Source organism: Rana temporaria, chromosome 2, assembly GCF_905171775.1.
Source record: "Rana temporaria chromosome 2, aRanTem1.1, whole genome shotgun sequence".
Taxonomy (NCBI): Eukaryota; Metazoa; Chordata; class Amphibia; order Anura; family Ranidae; genus Rana; species Rana temporaria.
In genome coordinates this window covers 488,431,675-488,452,183 of record NC_053490.1, presented here as the reverse complement: position 1 = coordinate 488,452,183, position 20,509 = coordinate 488,431,675, and the positions used below count along the sequence as shown (strand labels likewise).

The 20,509-nt window shown below is 46.1% G+C and overlaps 1 protein-coding gene across 2 annotated transcripts in view; it reads left to right on the top strand.

Annotated features, from left to right (window-relative positions):
• C2H21orf91 (chromosome 2 C21orf91 homolog) overlaps positions 1 to 20,509 on the top strand; it is a 65,822-nt gene that overhangs the window by 10,849 nt on the left and 34,464 nt on the right. For both annotated transcript variants that reach the window (XM_040338810.1, XM_040338811.1), the window contains exon 2: positions 7,072 to 7,205. In XM_040338810.1, coding sequence (XP_040194744.1) covers positions 7,079 to 7,205 — 127 coding nt within the window. In that variant the 5' untranslated portion in view covers positions 7,072 to 7,078. The remainder of the gene's footprint in view (positions 1 to 7,071; positions 7,206 to 20,509) is intronic.

The following is a 20,509-nucleotide window of genomic DNA, read 5'->3' as shown; positions in this document are numbered from 1 at the left end:
CCTTAGTGCAGTCCTCCTTCACTTACCTCATCCTTCCATTTTACTTTTAAATGTCCTTATTTCTCCTGAGAAATCCTCACTTCCTGTTCTTCCGTCTGTAACTACACACAGTAATGTAAGGCTTTCTCCCTGGTGTGGAGTGTCGTGCTCGCCCCCTCCCTTGGACTACAGGAGAGTCGGGACGCTCTCTACCTTGCAGATAGAGAAAGGAGCTGTGTGTTAGTGGGCATCCTGACTCTCCTGTAGTCCAAGGGAGGGGGCGAGCACGACACTCCACACCAGGGAGAAAGCCTTGCATTACTGTGTGGAGTTACAGACCGAAGAACAGGAAGTGAGGATTTCTCAGAAGAAATAAGGACATTTAAAAGCAAAATGGAAGAATGAGGTAAGTGAAGGAGGACTGCACTAAGGTAAAGGAAGCTATTTAGGGAAAACATGTTTTCCTTTACAAGGGCAAAAGATTTAATAGATGAAAAAAATGACTGAAGGTCTGCTTTAAAGGGGGGTGTACCTGGTTGTTTGGGTAAGGAGGAGCATGTGACTTGTGTCATGTGACACATATGAACCAATCAGCGCTGTTGTATAGGGCAGTCATAACCCTGTGTAATCTACTATTCCAGCAGCTTTCCTTGATGGCCCGAGGCTCAGGATCACTTGGTGTTGTAGCCGTGAAAATGAATTCTGCTTTGCAGTTTGGTAATCTAAAGCTCCTAAATGGGCACCAATTCTGCTTGAACGCTCCTTTTTCTGCAGTTAGAGGTTTCACCCTGCGGGCAAATGGGTTGGCCTATAATATGCTGAAATAAATAAAAAGCCGTTCCCTCAGATCCTGTGAAATGTAACTAAAGAAAGCCTAAAGTCCATTTATTTTCCACTTTTCAGGATGTTTTTGTTCCAGATTTGCAGAGCGCCATTCTTCCCCTGTGCCCCCCAGGGCTGCCTTGTGCTGTTTTCTAACAAAGCCTTTCACAATGGACAGTGTGCGGCTTCCTGATTATGTTTTTTGGGACACAATAGATTGCAGAAAGTGTATTGAATGTTTTCCAGACATACCGGGATTTATTAGTTTGTATAAACAGTTCATTTTATAAAACAAAATGCTAAACATTTTAATGCCCTGTACACATGACCGGTTTACCCATCAGAAAAAAAAAAAAACAATGGTTTTCCCGACGGGATTCCGCTCAAGCTTGTCTTGCGTACACACGGTCACATCAAGTTCCGACAGTGAAAAACGCAGTGACGTCCAACACTACGGCGAGCCGAGAAAAAGGAAGTTCAATGCTGAGGTGTGTTGCTGCCCATTTATGTTGAGTGAGCTGCATAACACAGTGGTGTAGGTTCTCTAAAACGGGAGGAGCTCTAGATAGGAGCCAATCGGCTTCCAGGTTATATTGTCAAAGATTAATTGAACAAGCTAAAGTTAGAAGCTGATTGGTTACTATGCACAGCTGCGCAATATTCTGAATGTTTCTGTAAGAGCCCTTTCACACTGAGGAGTTTTTCAGGCGGTACAGCGCTAAAAATAGCGCTACTATACCGCCTGAAAAACTCCTGCACTGCAGACTCAATGTGAAAGCCCGAGGGCTTTCACACTGAGGCGATGCGCTGGCGGGAGAGAGAAAAATCTCCTGTCAGCAGCATCTTTGGAGCGGTGAGAGGAGCGGCGTGTATACCGCTCCTTCCCATTTAAAGCGGGGGTTCACCCAAAAATAAATTTTTAACATTACATTTAGCCGAGTTGTCCTAATGACAATCGGCTGTTTGTCCCCCCCCCCCCCCCCCCCGTACATACCGACTTTCACCGCCGCTTCCGGGTATGCCTTCTTCGGGACTGGGCGTTCCTATCTCATTGACAGGCTTCCGACCTGCGCGTCATGATTTGCCGAAAGAAGCCGAGCGTCGGTGCGGCTCTATACGGCGCCTGCGCACCGACGTTCGGCTTCTTTCGGCAACTCGTGACGCGCAGTATGCGACGGTCGGAAGCCTGTCCATCAGATAGGAACGCTCAGTCCCACAGAAGACATACCCGGAAGCGGCGGTGAAAGTCAGTATGTACAGGGAAAAAAATAAATAAAACAGCCGATTGTCATTAGGACAACTTGGCTGAATGTAATGTTAAAAAAAAAATGTTTTGGGTGAACCTCCACTTTAAAACAATGGGAAACCACGGCAAGAGGCGCATTGCGGGCGGTATTAACCCTTTAGGCCTCATTCACATGAGGCGGACTCCGTTCCCGATCAGCGCTCTTAGCCAAAGGTGGAGAGCACTGAGTGTTCTGGCGAGGGGGGGGCATCCTCCTGTCATCTCAGCGGGGGGGGGGGGGGGGTTGGTGTACTAACATTGGATAGTTAGTACAGCGGCTCCAACCAGTGCTGACTGTCCCGTCCCCCCCCCCCGTCCCCCCCAACAAAAAACTCATAGTATGTACCAGGCTTTAGGCATGCTGCTTGGTATAGATTTAAACTGGTGGGGGTCAGGAGTCCCATGCTTGGGAGTACCAGGTATTTGTGGGGGTCCTGGCAGTAGTTCCTTGTTGGCAGGAGCACGATGGAAGCATCCTATGACACTGTATATGTGTCTTCTATACTGAGGCAGGCTTTGTTGTTGTGTCCAACCCCCCCCCAGCCCCCAGATGGGATTCCTTTTATGCATGCTGCCCATTTGTTGTAGCAGTGTGGTGTAACATATCACAGAAAATACTTTAGTATGTGCTAATTGCCTACATAATGATGAATTTTAATTAGACGACAGTGTTTGTCATCCGCTCTGTACACTGTTACTTCACGAGTCTGAGTCAATGGTAAACATGCACTGAATATTCAAAACAAAACTATTAGTTCTGAGCTGTAAGTGTGCTTGTCATGCGTGGAGCATTAATCCGAGAATCGTGATGTTCTGTGCCGACTTGTGTGACCACAACACACGGGGTCTCTGTTCAGCCATCAATAATGCCAGTGACCCCCGGCCTTTGGGACGCCGTTCATTGCTATGAAAGTGTTAGAGGCTGCTCAGTACTGCTAGCATTTTCCACTTGATTATTTCTACAACAAGCTGTTTGAACTCTTGGCTGGCTTGCAAATTATATACCATTGCTTTGATCACAGGCCCTTCTTACATGAACATTGGAAAATGTGCAGCTGTTACCATCCGTTCTCACTTCAGTCCAACTGTGTACATAAACAACGCTTAGTAAGTTCTAGTGACCTACAGTTTTAAATATATATATATATATATATATATATATATATATATATATATATATATATATATATATATATATATATATATATATATATATATATATATATATATATATATATATATATATATATATTTGTGTGTGTAGATAGATAGATAGATAGATAGATAGATAGATAGATGGATAGATTATAATGTAGACAGACCTGGACAGTTTTGTTGGTACCATTCCAGACACTGCACGGCGGCCCCAAAACAGAACTGAGTTTCCACCATGCTTCACAGTAAGTACATTGTTGTTATCTTACAAAGATATTTTTTTTTTATCTGTAAACATGGAGTTGATTTGACTTGCCAAAGAGCTTCTGTTTTGTCTACTCTGTCCAAAGGACATTCTTCCCAGAAGCATTTAGGCACTTTAGTAAGTTCTTGTCTGTCATTTTTATGTTTTTTTTTTTCTTTAACTGGTGACCGCCATTGTCTTCTTCCTTTTAGGTTCCATGCACACTAGCACTATTTTTTTTTTAACCACTTCAGGACCGAGACTCTTTCAAATATGTTGTTTACAAGCTAAACTTTTTTTTTTTCAAACTTAATTTTAAAAAACGACGTTGCCTACACACCATCATTTTTTCAAAATGCTCTAGCAAAACACGGTTACGTACAACACGTACGACGGCACTCTGTTTCATTCAAGCTCGCGTCATAACTTGCTTCTGAGCATGCGCGGGTTTAAAAACGTTGTTTTAAACGTCTTTTTATCCCACACATGATCATTTTTTGTGACACAAACAACGTTTTGAAAAACGACAAAAAATTGAAGCATGTTCGAATTTTTTTTTTTTGTCGTTTTTTTTAGAAGACATAAAACAAATTTTTCCCACACACGATCATTTTAAATGACGTTTTTAAAAATGTCGTTTTTTTTTCCATCACAAAAAACGACCGTGTGTACGCGGCATAGCAATCACGGCGATACCTCACGTGTATTGTGTGAACACAGTTTTCATATGTGGCCGCTGCTCATGTATGCGTTCGCTTCTGCACGCGAGCTTGGCGGGCGTGGAGCATATATATATATATATATATATATATATATATATATATATATATATATATATATATATATATATATATATTAATAGAAAAACGCATGACGGGTCCTCTTAAATATGAGATCTGGGGTCAAAAAGACCTCAGATCTCATATTTAGACTAAAATGCAAAAAAAAAAAAATGTTGTCATTTGAAAAAATTTGCTAAAAAAATGGCCCTTTAAGAGCTATGGGCGGAAGTGACGTTTTGACGTCGCTTCCGCCTTACTATGGTATAGAGACGGGTGGGGGCCATCTTCCCCCTCACTCCTCTCCATACCCAGCCAAGACAAGGACCCGACGGTTCCGGTAACTGGCGGAGGGCACGTGAGAGCGGCAGAAGGGGGGGGCCTCTCCCGCCGCCAATAACGCTGATCTCGTGACGAATTCATCGCAGAGACCACCATTATCGGAAACCGAAATCCAAAGTTTAAAAGCACAAGGGCAGAAGATTTAATGGATGAAAAAATGACTGAAGTTCCACTTTAAGCCGTATTAAACACAAAAGCAAACCTTTTATTATATTGCAGCTTAGATGTGATGGCTATATTCGTTTTGTTTTTTTACGTCTTCTTTCCTTTTACTTTTCCTTGGTGATCTTACCAGTAAGTCTGTCACTCAAAAGTGATGGCTGGTGCAATCCAGTAACTTCTGTACCTTGACCTTTTGAGTACAGCTGCTATCTCTCAAAGTTTAGCTCTTGGTCTACTATTTCAATCTAGGGTCAGTTTTTTTTTGTTTGTTTTTTTGTCCCTTGAAGGTCCATTGAGTTTGCTACACCAGGGCTTTACAAAGTTGCTTTGAATCTAAGAGCCAGCTGAAAAAGTTGGAAGCCATTATTTTATTTTCACTAAGAAAGGTTTATTTTCAATGACAAAACCCTTAACTTATGTAGCCCTATGACGCCCTAGAGAATAAAATGGTGGTAGTTACAAATTTTTATGTCACACGATATTACCGCAAAGGTAAAATATAAAAGCCAAAGTTGCGTCAAGACAAACCTTAAATTTGTTTGCGCCCGTGAAATGGCGACAAACTTCAGTACCCTATATTTTCCATAGGTGATGCTTTTAAAAGCCCCCTTTAGGTTATCAGTTTAGCGTTCCGAAGGAGTTCTGGTGGTAGAATTATTCTCATTCCGGCGGGCACAGCGATTTGTAAAGCGTATTTTGATCAACCTTTTCAGGCATATGTGATGATTTGTTTGGTGACAGGTTCTTTTTAATGAGACATGCAGGGTCTAAAATACCCGGCATGTCTCCCCTGTGCTCCACTGAATGTAATGCAATGCACATTGCACTGCATTGCATGCTTTCCTGGCCTTGATGGCAAGGGAAACTATCAACAGGGACCCGGAATCAATGTCATACACATCACTTCCGTGGGAAAACAAGAGGGGGAGACGAGTGGATGGGTCCACTGTCCTCCCTTCCCTCTACTTGGAGGTACCCAGTATGCCGGTCACCCGCCCACAGATGGGCAATCTGAGGCCGGATACATAGCTAAGGGGCGCATGCAGGGTTTGTAGAATAATTCAGGGGCGCAGAGCCACCCGAATGCTTCCATCCGACGAGTAAATTGCCCACCACTAGGAACTACATGTCCCAGGCATCGGCCGATTGAAATTGTGCCAACAGTGAATGGGCTGACAAAAGCCCAGGCACCAGGATGCAAGTTTTAGTAGCCATGGCCTGTGGACCTTAAACTGCTAAACGCACCAAGCTGCTTGAAGACGTTGCACCTCCTATGCACGTTAAACCTTCAGCAGTTTATTTCCTGATTGATTCTTTTTATGGGGTAACTTCCCCAAGTTTTAGGTTAAGCCCCAATCACTAGGGCTGTGTCTTGCTCACTTGGTGCTTTCTTGCACTAGGTCACGGGTCTCCAAACTTTCTAACCATTGGCCAGTTTACTGTGCTTCAGTCTTTAGTGGGGCTGGACTGGTCGGTGGGAGTGGAAGATTCCCTCAGCATCAGTGAGGGTGAACAATGCCTCAGGCTTGATGGTCAGTGGGAGTAGGAACGGTGCCCCATGGCCGGTGCCAGCGGGAGTAGGATTGGTGCCCCAGTGAGAGCAATATATTTTTATTTATTTTTTGTCTGTAAATCATTCGAGTTTTGAACACCTTTTTATCATTTTTTTGGTCTGGTGCTCCTTCTTCTGTTGGTGTTTGCCTTAGCATTTAGTATTTGTTCGATTTTGGCCATCACCGTGGCTATCAAAATCTCCTGCAGATCAGACTGCCGCTAAAGGAAAAGTGACTGGCAGTGCACCCCACCCATGTATGATATCTTGGCTTCTAAAAACACAAATAGCCAAGAGAATTTGGTCTTTCTGAGTTTTGTCCTTCTACATATACTAGGATGACTAAGAGTCGGTTCACACTAGGGCGACACGACTTCCAGCGCGACTTTCAGAGGCGACTCCGACACGACTTGAGCATGAACCACAGGGAGATCTGGGGCGATTTACAAAACGACTTCTCGAGTCATGTGTATTAACACCGCTCCCATTCACTTGCATTGTTTTTCTCGACAGCGCGACTTGGGACGACTTCAAGTCGGATCCCAAGTCGCCCCAGTGTGAACCGGCTCTAAATGTCTTCTGACAGACAAAAGTTTCATATGAATTGAGCTTTGTTGTGTGCATGGTTGTTGGTTGTTGAAAGGAGGGGGTGGGGGGGTCGCGCTGGCGCTAACAGCTGTGTTTTCCTAGACCTTTATCCTTTTTCCCCTCAGAAGCTCTCTGCTAATAAAACTTTTTTTCTTTGTCTCAGGGGCACCATGGCTGAAGAGGAGCAGTTTGTGAACATTGACTTGAATGACGACAATGTGTGCAATATCTGCAAGCTGGGCACGGACATCGAGACCCTGTCATTTTGCCACATCTGCTTTGAGCTGAATCTCGAGGGTAAGATTGACTTGTCAGGTTTCGTTTTATATGATGGGCATGGATGAACGATGCCCCAGTCCACAATTGCTATTTTTGTCCCATTTCTAGGATATGGTTAGACACATCTCAGTCTTTAAAGAGAAAAATGGGTTATTATTTGTAAAGATTCCTGTCTTTCCTTAACATTGTGTTAGGCCTCGTACACACACACCGTTTTCTCGGCAAGAAAACTGCTGGCAGAGCTTTTTGCCGAGAAAACCGTTCGTGTGTATGGTTTTTCGGCGAGAAAACTGACGGGAATCACGACGAGAAAAATAGAGAACCTGCTCTCTACTTTCTCGTCCGGAATCTCAATTTTCTCGTCTGGATTCTCGGCAGTGTTTTCCTGCCCAGAAACCCGAGCGTGTGTATACTTGCCTGCCTCCATGGAAACCCGTGCATGCTCGATGGGACTTCGGCGCATGCGCGGTAGCTTCCAAGGCATAGTGTAGCAAGATGGCGGCGACGGCATCGAATGTGACGAGCGCATGCTCGTCGTAGTCGATGATTTCACCGCGTTCTTGCCATTCAACAGAACGGCGGTTCTTTTGAATGGTGTGTGTATATACACTCGGCGAGCAAGAAAGCTTGCCAGGAATCTCGTTGGGAAAACCCAATTTTTTTTATTTATTTTTTCCTGATGAGATTCCCGGCCGTGTGTACAGGGCTTCACAGTGAATAAATGATCTTTTACATGTAATATTCTGTGTATGGAAGATTTAGGTAATGGATGACCATGCCAGCCAATCAAAATATTACAATTTCAAAATTTCTTCAGAAAAGATTAAGCTGGCATCTTATTGGTTATGGGCTTTTTCTCCTTTTCTATACTTTTTGCTTTTTATAATGACCGATTTCCAGTTTAGGTTTTATTAGCACTAGGGGCAAAAACTGCCGCTCCTATGGAAAGAGTCCTGCAACTGCTAGTGCAAACGAGCCCTTACTGCTACATTACTTAGGTGCCCAAACCTGGGGCCCTGCATTTGGATGCAGGGGTTTTAGCACAGTTTGAACCTAAATTTCCCTGTTAACTTTAGTACTTTACCTATGGCCTGTCCCTAACATTTATTGTCCTACAAAAACACTGAACCTTTGATTGCTAACACGTTTTTAATGGTGCAACTCAACTGGCTGTCATTGACCTACCAAATGTTTGCAGTTTGTGTTTCACTGGTTGGATGCTCATCTTGGTACATAGTAAAATTAGGATCAAGTTGAGGGCTCCTGTGCATGTACCTTTTTGTGCATTACAAAAAAATCAGCAGTAACATTGAAACTTTCACTCCCTTTTCTTTTTCTTTTATGAAGAATATTGCTCCTTCCCCCCCAACCAGCTTCCCTTTTTTCATAAAGTTGCATATATAACATTTTATTTCTTAAAGGGGTTGTAAAGCTAAAAAAAAAAATCCCTAAATAGCTTCCTTTACCTTAGTGCAGTCCTCCTTCACTTACCTCATCCTTCCATTTTGCTTTGAAATGTCCTTATTTCTTCTGAGAAATCCTCACTTCCTGTTCTTCTGTCTGTAACTCCACACAGTAATGCAAGTCTTTCTCCCTGGTGTGGAGAAAGCCTCTTGAGGGGGAAGCAGGTGAGCAGGAGTGTCAGGACTCTCTCTAACACAGCTCTTTTCTCTATCTGCAAAGTAAAATGTCCTGACACTCCTGTTCACCCCCTCAAGAGGCTTTCTCTACACCAGGGAGAAAGCCTTGTATTACTGTGTGGAGTTACAGACAGAAAAACAGGAAGTGAGGATTTCTCAGAAGAAATAAGGACATTTAAAAGCAAAATCGAAGGATGAGATAAGTGAAGGAGGACTGCACCAAGGTAAAAATTAGGGATTTTTTTTTTTTTTTACCTTTACAACCCCTTCAAAATACAATATAATGTCTCCAGCTGCCCAGAGCCTTCTGGGATACTAATGTCATTCATCCAAGGAGGCTTTGGGGAAATCTAGAGCGCACTGCGCCTGTGCTATGGTGCATATTGAGGGAGGCGGCTGCAAGAACCTGGAAGAGACCGTCGGCTCCTGATGACATAAGCAAAAAAAAAGATGGCCGTGCAAGACTCGGCAGCGGATTACAGCAACATGACAAGACTGGATTCGCTTGACGTGTGTGTACCTGGGTGGGGTTGTAGTTTTTCCCTAATGCTGAAACCTAACCCTGAAAGATAACTCTTAACAGAATTAGGGGTCTGTTTATAATTTGATTTTTTTTTTCAGATTCACCCAGCTGTTCACATAAGATTCACACCTTTTTCTATTTGGATGTGGGGATCCTGCTTGAAAGTTGTGTAAAAACCTGAAAAAATAAACCCCTAATCTGCCTCGGCACTCGGGGGCAAGTCCAAGGAAGGACACCACTTTCCTCCCTGCAATTTGACGCATTTGGGAAAACTGAATATTATTGCTTTTTATTTTAAAGTGATTTTAAAGGCTAAAGTTTTTTTTTTTTTTTCCTTAATGCATTCTCCCTTATACCTGCATGAGTTCACTCTAGATCCAGCGATGTGCACAAGGGCAATGGCTCTCCCAGTTCTCTCACCCCTTATTGGCTCAGACAGCAACAGGAGCCATTGGTTCCCACTATTGTCAATCACATCCAGTGAGGAGGGAGTGGAGGTGGGGGGGGGGGGGCAGCCACAATTTGTGTGTCAATGGAGAGGGCAGGGTTTGGGAGCAAGTCTGCACGAGTGCCCCCCACAGCAAGCAACTTGCTCTGGTGGGCACTTGGCAGGGGTGGAGGAGGCAGGAACATGGGGGGGGGGGCTGAGAAGAGGAGGATTGGGGCTGCTGTGTGCAAAACCATTGCACAGAGCAGTTAAGTGTAACATGTTTGTTATTTAACCACTTGCCATCCAGGCCAATTGTGACATTTCTCTTATATGTAAAAAGCTGTGTTTGTTTTGTGCTAGAAAATTACTTTAAACCCCCAAGGGTCCTATGCTGCAGCTGCTGGCAGGAGGCGGGCTTTTTTACTCGAGCTCTGGCTACTTTAGAAGCAAAACAATCTTTAGGACTTTGCACTTCCTTTGTGTTGATGCATTTAGCATGGATTTAGTTGATTTTTAAATGAAAAGGTTTTGTTTTTTGCTTTGAATAAAGATTTTTATACAAGCAAGTTAAGATGATGATAAAAATAGACAACAATAATGACCTGATGGATATGACGACCCTTCACCCCCCCCCCCAAAAAAAAAAAAAGTTATGGCTTTAAAAACAGGTTTTGGCTAGAGTTCTGGTTTCCTACTTGGAAATCAAAGTGCTGTCATTGCACAGTATGGCCGATTCCTCAAAGCTGAACTTGTATAAAATAATGAGTTGCCTGCAGTAACCGATTACACTCTAGCTGTCAGTTTTGTGTAGAAGGATGGGAAATAAGGGCAAACCTCCTGTGTAAACTTGCAGTGACAGGCGTATGACGTTCATGTCAAATAGATCTTTCCCATTGCTTGAACATCGATAAGCCATCACAGATCGGTGGGCAGATGAGGCCGGAGATGTTACATCAGGAAGAAGCCACTTCCTAGTCTTCTGCTGGCCACAGAACCTCCGTCACACTAATTAACAAGGATCCAAAATGGAAGACTCCCAGATCTGATGAGAATTGTACAATATATTGACCTCTTGTCCTGCTTTCAACCCTGAAATTGTAAATCGATGGTGAGGGTGCTGTGGTGTAGGCTGAGAATCTGTAAATAAAGGAGCTGCGTTGAGAAAAAAAAAAAGTTTTATGATCAGATATTTCAAGTTGTTGCTAGTATATCAGGACTTGCACACCATTTCTTTTTATTTAATTTCAGTGTCGGTTAGAGTTTCACAAGACTTGCTGCAGCTTGGCTGTAAGTATAACAAAGCCTCATTGCAGGGGATTTTTGTGTGATTCCTTTTAGGCTCCTCCCTTGCACCATATGATTGTGTGACTGGACCTATAACAGAAAATGAAGCCTGTCTGCGACATTATGCGTCTTTTGTGTGGTCAGGATCCCATACAGCCATTCTACACCATGCAGCTTGATTATTCTGCAATATCCTCTCCCCATCCTTTCATCTATAAACCTCTGTTGTCATGTCAGGTTTTTTTAAAACAACAAACATTATTATATTTCCCTGCTCTGTGCAATGGTTTTGCACAGAGCAGCCCCGATCCCCTCTTTTGGGCTCCCCCGCTGGTGCTCCTCGCTCCTCCTCTTTGGCGTGTACCGCTTCCTATGGGGACACTTGTGCAGGATGTGCATCCATTGATAGACAAGGCCCTGCTCCCTTGATTGACAGCGGCTCCCGCCACTATTAATCTACAACGAGTGGGAACCTATCTGGGTAAACAACTGCTCTCATGCACATCGGTGTAAGTATAATTAGGGTGAGGGGGGACACATGTAGTGCAGAATTTCTTTTTTTTTTTTACTTAATGCAGAGAGTGCATTATAAGGTAAGAAAACTTAAAGCGGAGTTCTACCTAAAAATGGAACTTAACCCACTCCTCGCCCCCTTACATGCCACATTTGGCATGTAATTTTTTTTTGGGGGGGGGGGGGGGAGTGGGGGCTTCAGGAGAAGGGGACTTCCTGTCCCACTTCCGCCGAGGGGCTGGTAAGGCGATTAGCTTAATCGCCTTATTGCAGCCCCTCCCTGTAAGCGAGCACCTGTCCAATCAGACGGCGCCACGTCGCTTGCGCATGCGCAGTGGGTGCCCGGCCGTGAAGCCGAAAGCTGTCACTGCCGGGTGCCCACACTAGGAATGAAGACCGGCGGAGCCCCCGCCGTCGCGTCGCTGGAGCCGTGGAGCAGGTAAGTGTCTGTTTATTAAAAGCCAGCAGCTACACTTTTTGTAGCTGCTGACTTTTAATAAACTTAAAAAAAGGCTGGAACATCCCTTTAAAGTGGTTCTAAGGTCAGAAGGTGTTTTTTTTTTTTTTTTTTTTTTTTTTTTTTAATGCAATCTATGCATTAAGATGAAAGGCCTTCTGTGTGCAGCATCCCCCCAGCACCCCCTAATACTCACCTGAGGTTCCTCTTGCTCCAGTGATGTTGACCAAATGTCCCGGCTGTCAGACTCCCCTCATTTGGCTGATACGGCAGTGCGGAGCCATTCGCTCACATTGCTGTCCATCAGCCAGTGAGAATAAAAAGGGGGCTGCAACGCTGGGGCACCCAGCAGGAGGGAGGGGACAGGAGAGCAGAAGAGGGACATAAGAAGAGGATCCGGCCTGCTCTGTGCAAATCCACTGCGCAGAGCAGGTAAGTATAACATGTTTGTATAGTCTCTTATTTTATTAAAAATAACAATCACTTTTATGCATTAAGATAAAAAAAACTTCGCCCCCCTAATGCTGCACGAGAGTCTCGGCTGTCCGGGACTCTCTCTTATCGTTGGCTGAGACAGCAGCAGGGCGCCATTGGCTCCCGTTGCTGTCAGGCAAAATTAGTTGGCCAATGAGGGGAGAGAGGGGGCGGGGTAAAGCCACGGCTCTGTCTGAAAAAACAAACGGAGCAGCCTCTCGGGTGCCCTCATAGCAAGCTACATGCTGTGGGGGTCACTCGGCAGGAGAGAGGGGCTAGGAGCGCTGGTGTGGGACCTGAGAAGAGGAGGATTGGGGCTGCTCTGTGCAAAACCATTACACAGAGCAGATAAGTTGAACATGTGTTTTCTTTTTTTTTTTTTTTTTTGCTTTTTTTTTAAATAACAAACAAGACTTTAATATCACTGTTTAGTTAAAGTTGCATATAAGGTTCCTCCCCGCCCCCCCCAAAAAAAAATATTCTACTTGCCTGCACTGTGCAAGAGCAGCCCCGATTCTTTTTCCTCTGGGTCCCCTGCTGATGCTCCTGGCTACTCTTCTTTGGTAAATGCCCCATAGAAAGCTGTTTCCTATGGGGGGCACTTGTGCTGGATCTCAAGCCGCCTTGTCTTCATCCAATGACACAGACAGCAGCTCACCCCCTTTTACTTGTCACAAAATTTAATAGACAGCAGCGGGAGCTAATGGCTCCAACTGCTGTCACTCTGCAGTGAGAAGGGACAGAGCCCCGGGAGAGTCACTGCTCTCATGCACATCTGTGGATAGGAATTGGACTTGATTAAAAAACCTTAAGGTTTACAACCACAAGCAATGAGGTATTGCTGATCTCAGCTGGGTGTTTCCATAAGTGTTGAATGGTCATCTAAAGCGTTGTTGCAGCTCTCTGCCAGGGGGGACCATCGCCTGAAGCGTTGTTGCAGCTCTCTGCCAGGGGGGACCATTGCCTGAAGCGTTGTTGCAGCTCTCTCTGCCAGGGGGGACCATCGCCTGAAGCGTTGTTGCAGCTCTCTGCCAGGGCGGACCATCGCCTGAAGCGTTGTTGCAGCTCTCTGCCAGGGGGGACCATCGCCTGAAGCGTTGTTGCAGCTCTCTGCCAGGGGGGACCATCGCCTGAAGCGTTGTTGCAGCTCTCTGCCAGGGGGGACCATCGCCTGAAGCGTTGTTGCAGCTCTCTGCCAGGGCGGACCATCGTCTGAAGCGTTGTTGCAGCTCTCTGCCAGGGGGGACCATCGCCTGAAGCGTTGTTGCAGCTCTCTGCCAGGGGGGACCATCGCCTGAAGCGTTGTAGCAGCTCTCTGCCAGGGGGGACCATCGCCTGAAGCGTTGTTGCAGCTCTCTGCCAGGGGGGACCATCGCCTGAAACGTTGTAGCAGCTCTCTGCCAGGGGGGACCATCGCCTGAAGCGTTGTTGCAGCTCTCTGCCAGGGGGGGACCATCGCCTGAAGCGTTGTTGCAGCTCTCTGCCAGGGGGGACCATCGCCTGAAGCGTTGTTGCAGCTCTCTGCCAGGGCGGACCATCGCCTGAAGCGTTGTTGCAGCTCTCTGCCAGGGGGGACCATTGCCTGAAGCGTTGTTGCAGCTCTCTGCCAGGGCGGACCATCGCCTGAAGCGTTGTTGCAGCTCTCTGCCAGGGCGGACCATCGCCTGAAGCGTTGTTGCAGCTCTCTGCCAGGGCGGACCATCGCCTGAAGCGTTGTTGCAGCTCTCTGCCAGGGGGGACTATCGCCTGAAGCGTTGTTGCAGCTCTCTGCCAGGGGGGACTATCGCCTGAAGCGTTGTTGCAGCTCTCTGCCAGGGGGGACCATCGCCTGAAGCGTTGTTGCAGCTCTCTGCCAGGGCGGACCATCGCCTGAAGCGTTGTTGCAGCTCTCTGCCAGGGGGGACCATTGCCTGAAGCGTTGTTGCAGCTCTCTGCCAGGGCGGACCATCGCCTGAAGCGTTGTTGCAGCTCTCTCTGCCAGGGGGGACCATTGCCTGAAGCGTTGTTGCAGCTCTCTGCCAGGGCGGACCATCGCCTGAAGCGTTGTTGCAGCTCTCTCTGCCAGGGGGGACTATCGCCTGAAGCGTTGTTGCAGCTCTCTGCCAGGGCGGACCATCGCCTGAAGCGTTGTTGCAGCTCTCTGCCAGGGGGGACCATTGCCTGAAGCGTTGTTGCAGCTCTCTGCCAGGGCGGACCATCGCCTGAAGCGTCGTTGCAGCTCTCTGCCAGGGCGGACCATCGCCTGAAGCGTTGTTGCAGCGCTCTCTGCCAGGGGGGACCATCGCCTGAAGCGTTGTTGCAGCTCTCTCTGCCAGGGGGGACCATCGCCTGAAGCGTTGTTGCAGCTCTCTCTGCCAGGGGGGACCATTGCCTGAAGCGTTGTTGCAGCTCTCTGCCAGGGCGGACCATCGCCTGAAGCGTTGTTGCAGCTCTCTCTGCCAGGGGGGACCATTGCCTGAAGCGTTGTTGCAGCTCTCTCTGCCAGGGGGGACTATCGCCTGAAGTGTTGTTGCAGCGCTCTCTGCCAGGGGGGACTATCGCCTGAAGCGTTGTTGCAGCTCTCTGCCAGGGCGGACCATCGCCTGAAGCGTTGTTGAAGATCTTTGTAAAAGAAAAAAAGCCAAGCATGCGTTGCAATCATTAAGGATTTTTTTTTTCTTGGCTGCAGTTTTTCTTGAGCTATAAAGTAAAGGAAAATTAAATGGGATTGTTGTCGGTAGCTTTATTTCCCACATCAGCCTAGCTCTAGTCTAGGCACCTTATTCAGTATAGGCCGATTTGTTTACAGCAGGCGGCTGGAACTTTTCAGTCTTCTATTTTCACCGCGGTCTCTGTGGAATTTTTTCTGTCTCAGTCCAACATCCTGTTTTCCGAACCTTCTAACAACTCGCTACATACGTATTGTACTTGCCATACTGCCAATGTCCCTGCTGACACTGATTATACATTATCTCTGCAGATTGTCTCCGTTTATTTTCACTACAAAGCTAGATAACTTTGTTTGAAATTGATTTTTATATAGTGCTGGTTCAAGTGTTTACTGCCAAAACTGCTTTTATGTTTCATAATTTCAAGTCTCCCATGCTGACATGGTTCGAGAAATGCTTGTTTGCATTATATTGCTTTTATTGTGTCAACCTTAAAGAGAACCTGTCAAGTTTTAGCTTACCTAAGAGCAGAGCTTTTTTTCTCAGAAAATGAGTGCAGGAACTCAAATACGGCCCGTTCAGATTTCACAAACAGTAGAAGGGTCTTAAAGGGGCATTAAATACCAGGATTGCATTACATAGAGTGTAGAGTTCAGGGTGTTACATACAGAGTGCAGAGCTGTCACTTGTAAACACAGAAACCAGACTTCTGTGTTTACAAGTGATTGTGGTGAGCAGGCCTCCCCAAGGGTCTGAGCCAGAGGTGGTGGAACTGAGTTCCCCCTGAAAAAAAGCCCTGCCTAAGAGTGCTCAATGTCTCGTGCAGCACCATCTCCCTTCATGCAGTTTTTAAAACGGGACTTTACCCATAGCAGTTTGATAGTTAATGTTGTTTAGCAAAAGAACATACATTCAATATTAAAGCGGAGTTCCACCCAAAAGTGGAACTTCCGCTTAATCCACTCCTCGCCCCTTGCATGCCACATTTGGCATGTAATTTTTTTTGGGGGGGAGTGGGGGCTTCAGGAGGAGTGGGACTTCCTGTCCCACTTCCTCCTTCCGCCGAGGGGCTGCTAAGGCGAATAGTCAGATCGCCTTTTGGCAGCCCCTCCCTTTTGGACGATCGCCTGGGACATGTGACAGGTCCCAGGCGATCGCCTGTCCAATCGGATGGTGCAGCGCGGCTCGCGCATGCGCAGTGGGTGCCCGGTCGTAAAGCCGAAAGCTGTCACGGCCGGGTGCCCACACTTAGAATGAAGACGCCAGCCGGAGAGGAGCGGACCGGACCCTCGGCCGGCGCGTCGCTGGAACGTGTAGCAGGTGAGTGTATGTTTATTAAAAGCCAGCAGCTACACTTTTTTTGTAGCTGCTGACTTTTAATGAACATTAAAAATGACTGGAACACCCCTTTAATAATTATGCTCCCAAATGAGTATGCTGTAAATTGCCTCCAGCATTGCGCCTGTTTCCTGTTGCTGGAGGCTGCCATTTTGTTGAAGCACAGAAATCCTTTTTTTAATTGGAAATCCCCCCCCCCCCCTCCTTAGTCTCAGAAACTGTATGTCACTTTCTTCAATTAGATTTGCAGCCTTGATTGTATGTCTCGGCAAAGTTGGAGACAACGGCTGACGGAAGCTTTATGCCTAGTACACACAATGAGAATATCAGACAAATGATCCTCCTGTTTTTTTTTTTTTTTACCCGAGTATAAGCCTAGGGTGAGAATGCAGCAGCCACTGTAAGCAGAAAAGATGGTCACCAATGCCCATTTTCATGCCTCACTGTGCCCATTGCCACTGTGCCCATTTCAGCCTCCCTGTGCCCGAGTCATTGTACCTGAAATTTTTACAGCCTGTGGGCATCCATTCATTGTTTAAAAGTCACGGTCTCTTCCTGGTCCCGTTCCGTGATGGGTGTTTCGCAGCAGCCTATCACAGACGTCTTCTCATCCTCAGACTCGGTTTCCCAGCAGTCACTGTGTTCAGTGTTTTGCCTATCACGGACGTTCTCTTGTCCGAAGGATGAGAGGACATCCCTGATGGGCTGAACAGTGTCTGCTGGGAAACGCCTATCACGGAAGGGACTAGGGGGAAGCCGCGACTTTTAAACAATGGACGCACGCGGCCCTTCAGGAACACTGACTGGAGTATAAGCCGAGGGGGGTATTTTCAGCCCTAAAAAGGGGCTGAAAAACTTGGCGTATATACAGTACGTTTTAGGTTTTGTGTAATAAAATGAAATGACACAGGGAAAAAGTATTGAACACGCTAACTGAAATGTATTTAATACTTCGTACAAAATCCTTTGTTGGTTATGACAGCTTCAAGACACCTCCTGTATGAAGAAACTGTATACAAGATTGCCCCAGGTGTGATTGTAGCCAATTCTTCAACATAAACAGTCTTTCCATGGATTTTCTATTGGATCAAGTCGGGTGATTGGCCGGGCCATTCTAGCAGCTTTATTTTCTTTCTTTGAAACCAATTGAGAGTTCCCTTGGCTTTGTGTTTGGGATCATTGTCCCCCTTGTTTCATCTTCACCATCCTGGTAGGTGGCAGCAGATTTTTATCAAGAATGTCTTGGCACATTTTTCCATTCATCCGTCAATGATCTGAAGTTTGCCAGTACCGTATGCTGGAAAACGACCCCACACCATGATGTTCCCACCTCTAAACTTCACTGTTGGCATGGGGGTGTTTTTGGGGCGATGTGCAGTGTCATTTGACCTCCAACCAGGGTGTGTATTATGGCATCCAAAGAGTTAAATTTTGGTGTCATCTGACCGGACTATATTCTTCTAGTATTTCACAGGCTTGAAAGCAAACTTTAACCACTTAAGGACCGCCTCCTGCACATTTACGTCGGCAGAATGGCACGGCTGGGCACATGTACGTCCTGTGCTAGTACCCAGCCGCGGGGCGTGCGCCCGCGACCCGGTCCGAAGCTCCGTTACCCGCGGACCCGATCGCCGCTGGAGTCCCGCGATCGCTCCCCGGAGCTGAAGAACGGGGAGATCTGTATGTAAACACGGCTTCCCTGTTCTTCACTGTGGCGGCGGCATCGATCGTGTGATCCCTTTTATAGGGATACACAATCGATGACGTCACATCTACAGCCACACCCCCCTACAGTTGTAAACACACATGAGGTCACACATAACCCCTTCAGCGCCCCCTTGTGGTTAACTCCCAAACGGCAACTGTCATTTTCACAGTAAACAATGCATTTTAAATGCATTTTTTGCTGTGAAAATGACAATGGTCCCAAAAATGTGTCCGAAGTGTCCGCCATAATGTCGCAGTCACGCCATTAGTAGTAAAAAAAAAAAAATATTAATAAAAATGCAATAAAACTATCCCCTATTTTGTAAACGCTATAAATTTTGCACAAACCAACCGATAAACGCTTATTGCGATTTTTTTTTTTTTTTTTTTTTACCAAAAATAGGTAGAAGAATACGTATCGGCCTAAACTGAGGAAAAAAATTTTTTTATATATATTTTTGGGGGATATTTATTATAGCAAAAATTAAAAAATATTTTATTTTTTTTCAAAATTGTCGCTCTATTTTTTATTTATAGCGCAAAAAATAAAAACCGCAGAGGTGATCAAATACCACCAAATGAAAGCTCTATTTGTGGGAAAAAAAGGACGCCAATTTTGTTTGGGAGCCACATCCCACGACCGCGCAATTGTCTGTTAAAGCGACGCAGTGCCGAATCGCAAAACCTGGCCGGGTCTTTTAGCTGCCTAAAGGTCCGGGTCTTAAGTGGTTAAACAAGCTTCAAAATGCTTTTTCTTCAGCAGTGGAGTCTTGCGCGGTGAGCGTGCACACAGGCCATGGCGGTTCGGTGCATTACTTATTAAACTAACTGCCAGGAGTACTCCTTTTCCACTTGACATCAGAAACGGCCCAATTAAGGTAAATTGGGTGCAATTCCTGCTATTACTGGGCCATGCGTGTCCAGCGTTTTGCCGCGCGTAGTTCTTTTAGGCTATCCTTGTTTGCAGAGCTCTTCCCCGTGTTTACATTCCATTACATTTGAGTGCGGAGTGAGGTATTCTATTTTGTGCTCTGTAATGTGTAGAAAGGGAACTTGTAATGTGGAATGCTCACTGTCCTCTGCAGCGTGATCTCCAAAATCTGCCTAATCAAGCTATATAATGCGAAATTAACAGCGCGGGGTACATTACACAGAACAGACCTAATGAGCTGGGAGAAGCTCACCCTGTGGAAATGGAAGCGCCATTATCTGTGGAATATATCGCGCCGTTGTTTTTCTATTTCAGAGATAACATTTAGCATAGGACATTAACCACTCTAATGTTTCCACAGTCAGGGCTTCTGTTTCACTTGGCAAATGTTTGGTTTGTTGTGTTTTTTCCGGCAATTTTTTTCAGACATTACCCAGGAGATATCTTCTGTCTAATATAAGAACGCAGGCTTTGTTCTGGGACAGAAACTACTTTATATGTTAAAGGAAACGATGGAAGCTGCATTCTGGCAATCGTTTTTTGCAGTGTGACCGTGTATCAATATGCATGCTCTGACTCGGAGAGCTTGTAGTTTGCACCAGGATTTGATTCTTTCCTGGAGGCCAAATGAAGTTCCAGAAGAGAAAAACAAAGCAGAAAATATTCTGTTAGGCCTGATTCACACCGATGTGTTTTTTGTGCTTTTTTTTTTTCCTTTCTTTTTTAAAGTGTATTTTTTGCGTGTACTCGAGAGAGGAGCCGGACTGCAGGAGTTGGGAGTAGGCAGGCCTCCCCCAGAGGCAATCTGCCACCTTTCTCCATGCCCCGGGTGGCAATGGCGGGTGTGTGAGGGGGTCCTCCCACACAGCCCGCCCTACCTGCTCCGCTTTGAAGCCCAACGGGGCAGAGGGACTCCCTATAAGGGAGTGAGAGGATCTAGCCTGCTCAACCAGCCCCGTAAGTCCTTTGCCTCTCTCTTTTTAGAGACCGCGTGGTCAAAGTGCGTGCATGTTAACCCAATTTCGAGTGCGTGTGTAAGTGTGGTGGTTTTTGTGGGGGGGGGGGGTGGGTGGGTGTACTAAGCGCAGGCTTACCTCGCATAGCACACCCACCGGGAGCCAGGCTGAGACCACCAAACTCAATTCACATGTAGCCGAGACCGGGATCCAAACCCCTAGCTGCAGAGATGAATGGCTTGTCAGCGCAGTGCCAATCGTGTTGAGCCATCGCAGCTCCCATTTTTTTTGTGCTTTTTGCAGATTTACACTACATTCCATTTAGCATGATTTCCTATGGAAGACGTTCTGTAGTGCAAAAAGCACAAAAAATGCATAGGTGTGTATCGGGCCTTGGGGAGGTCTGCATTAAAGAAGACCT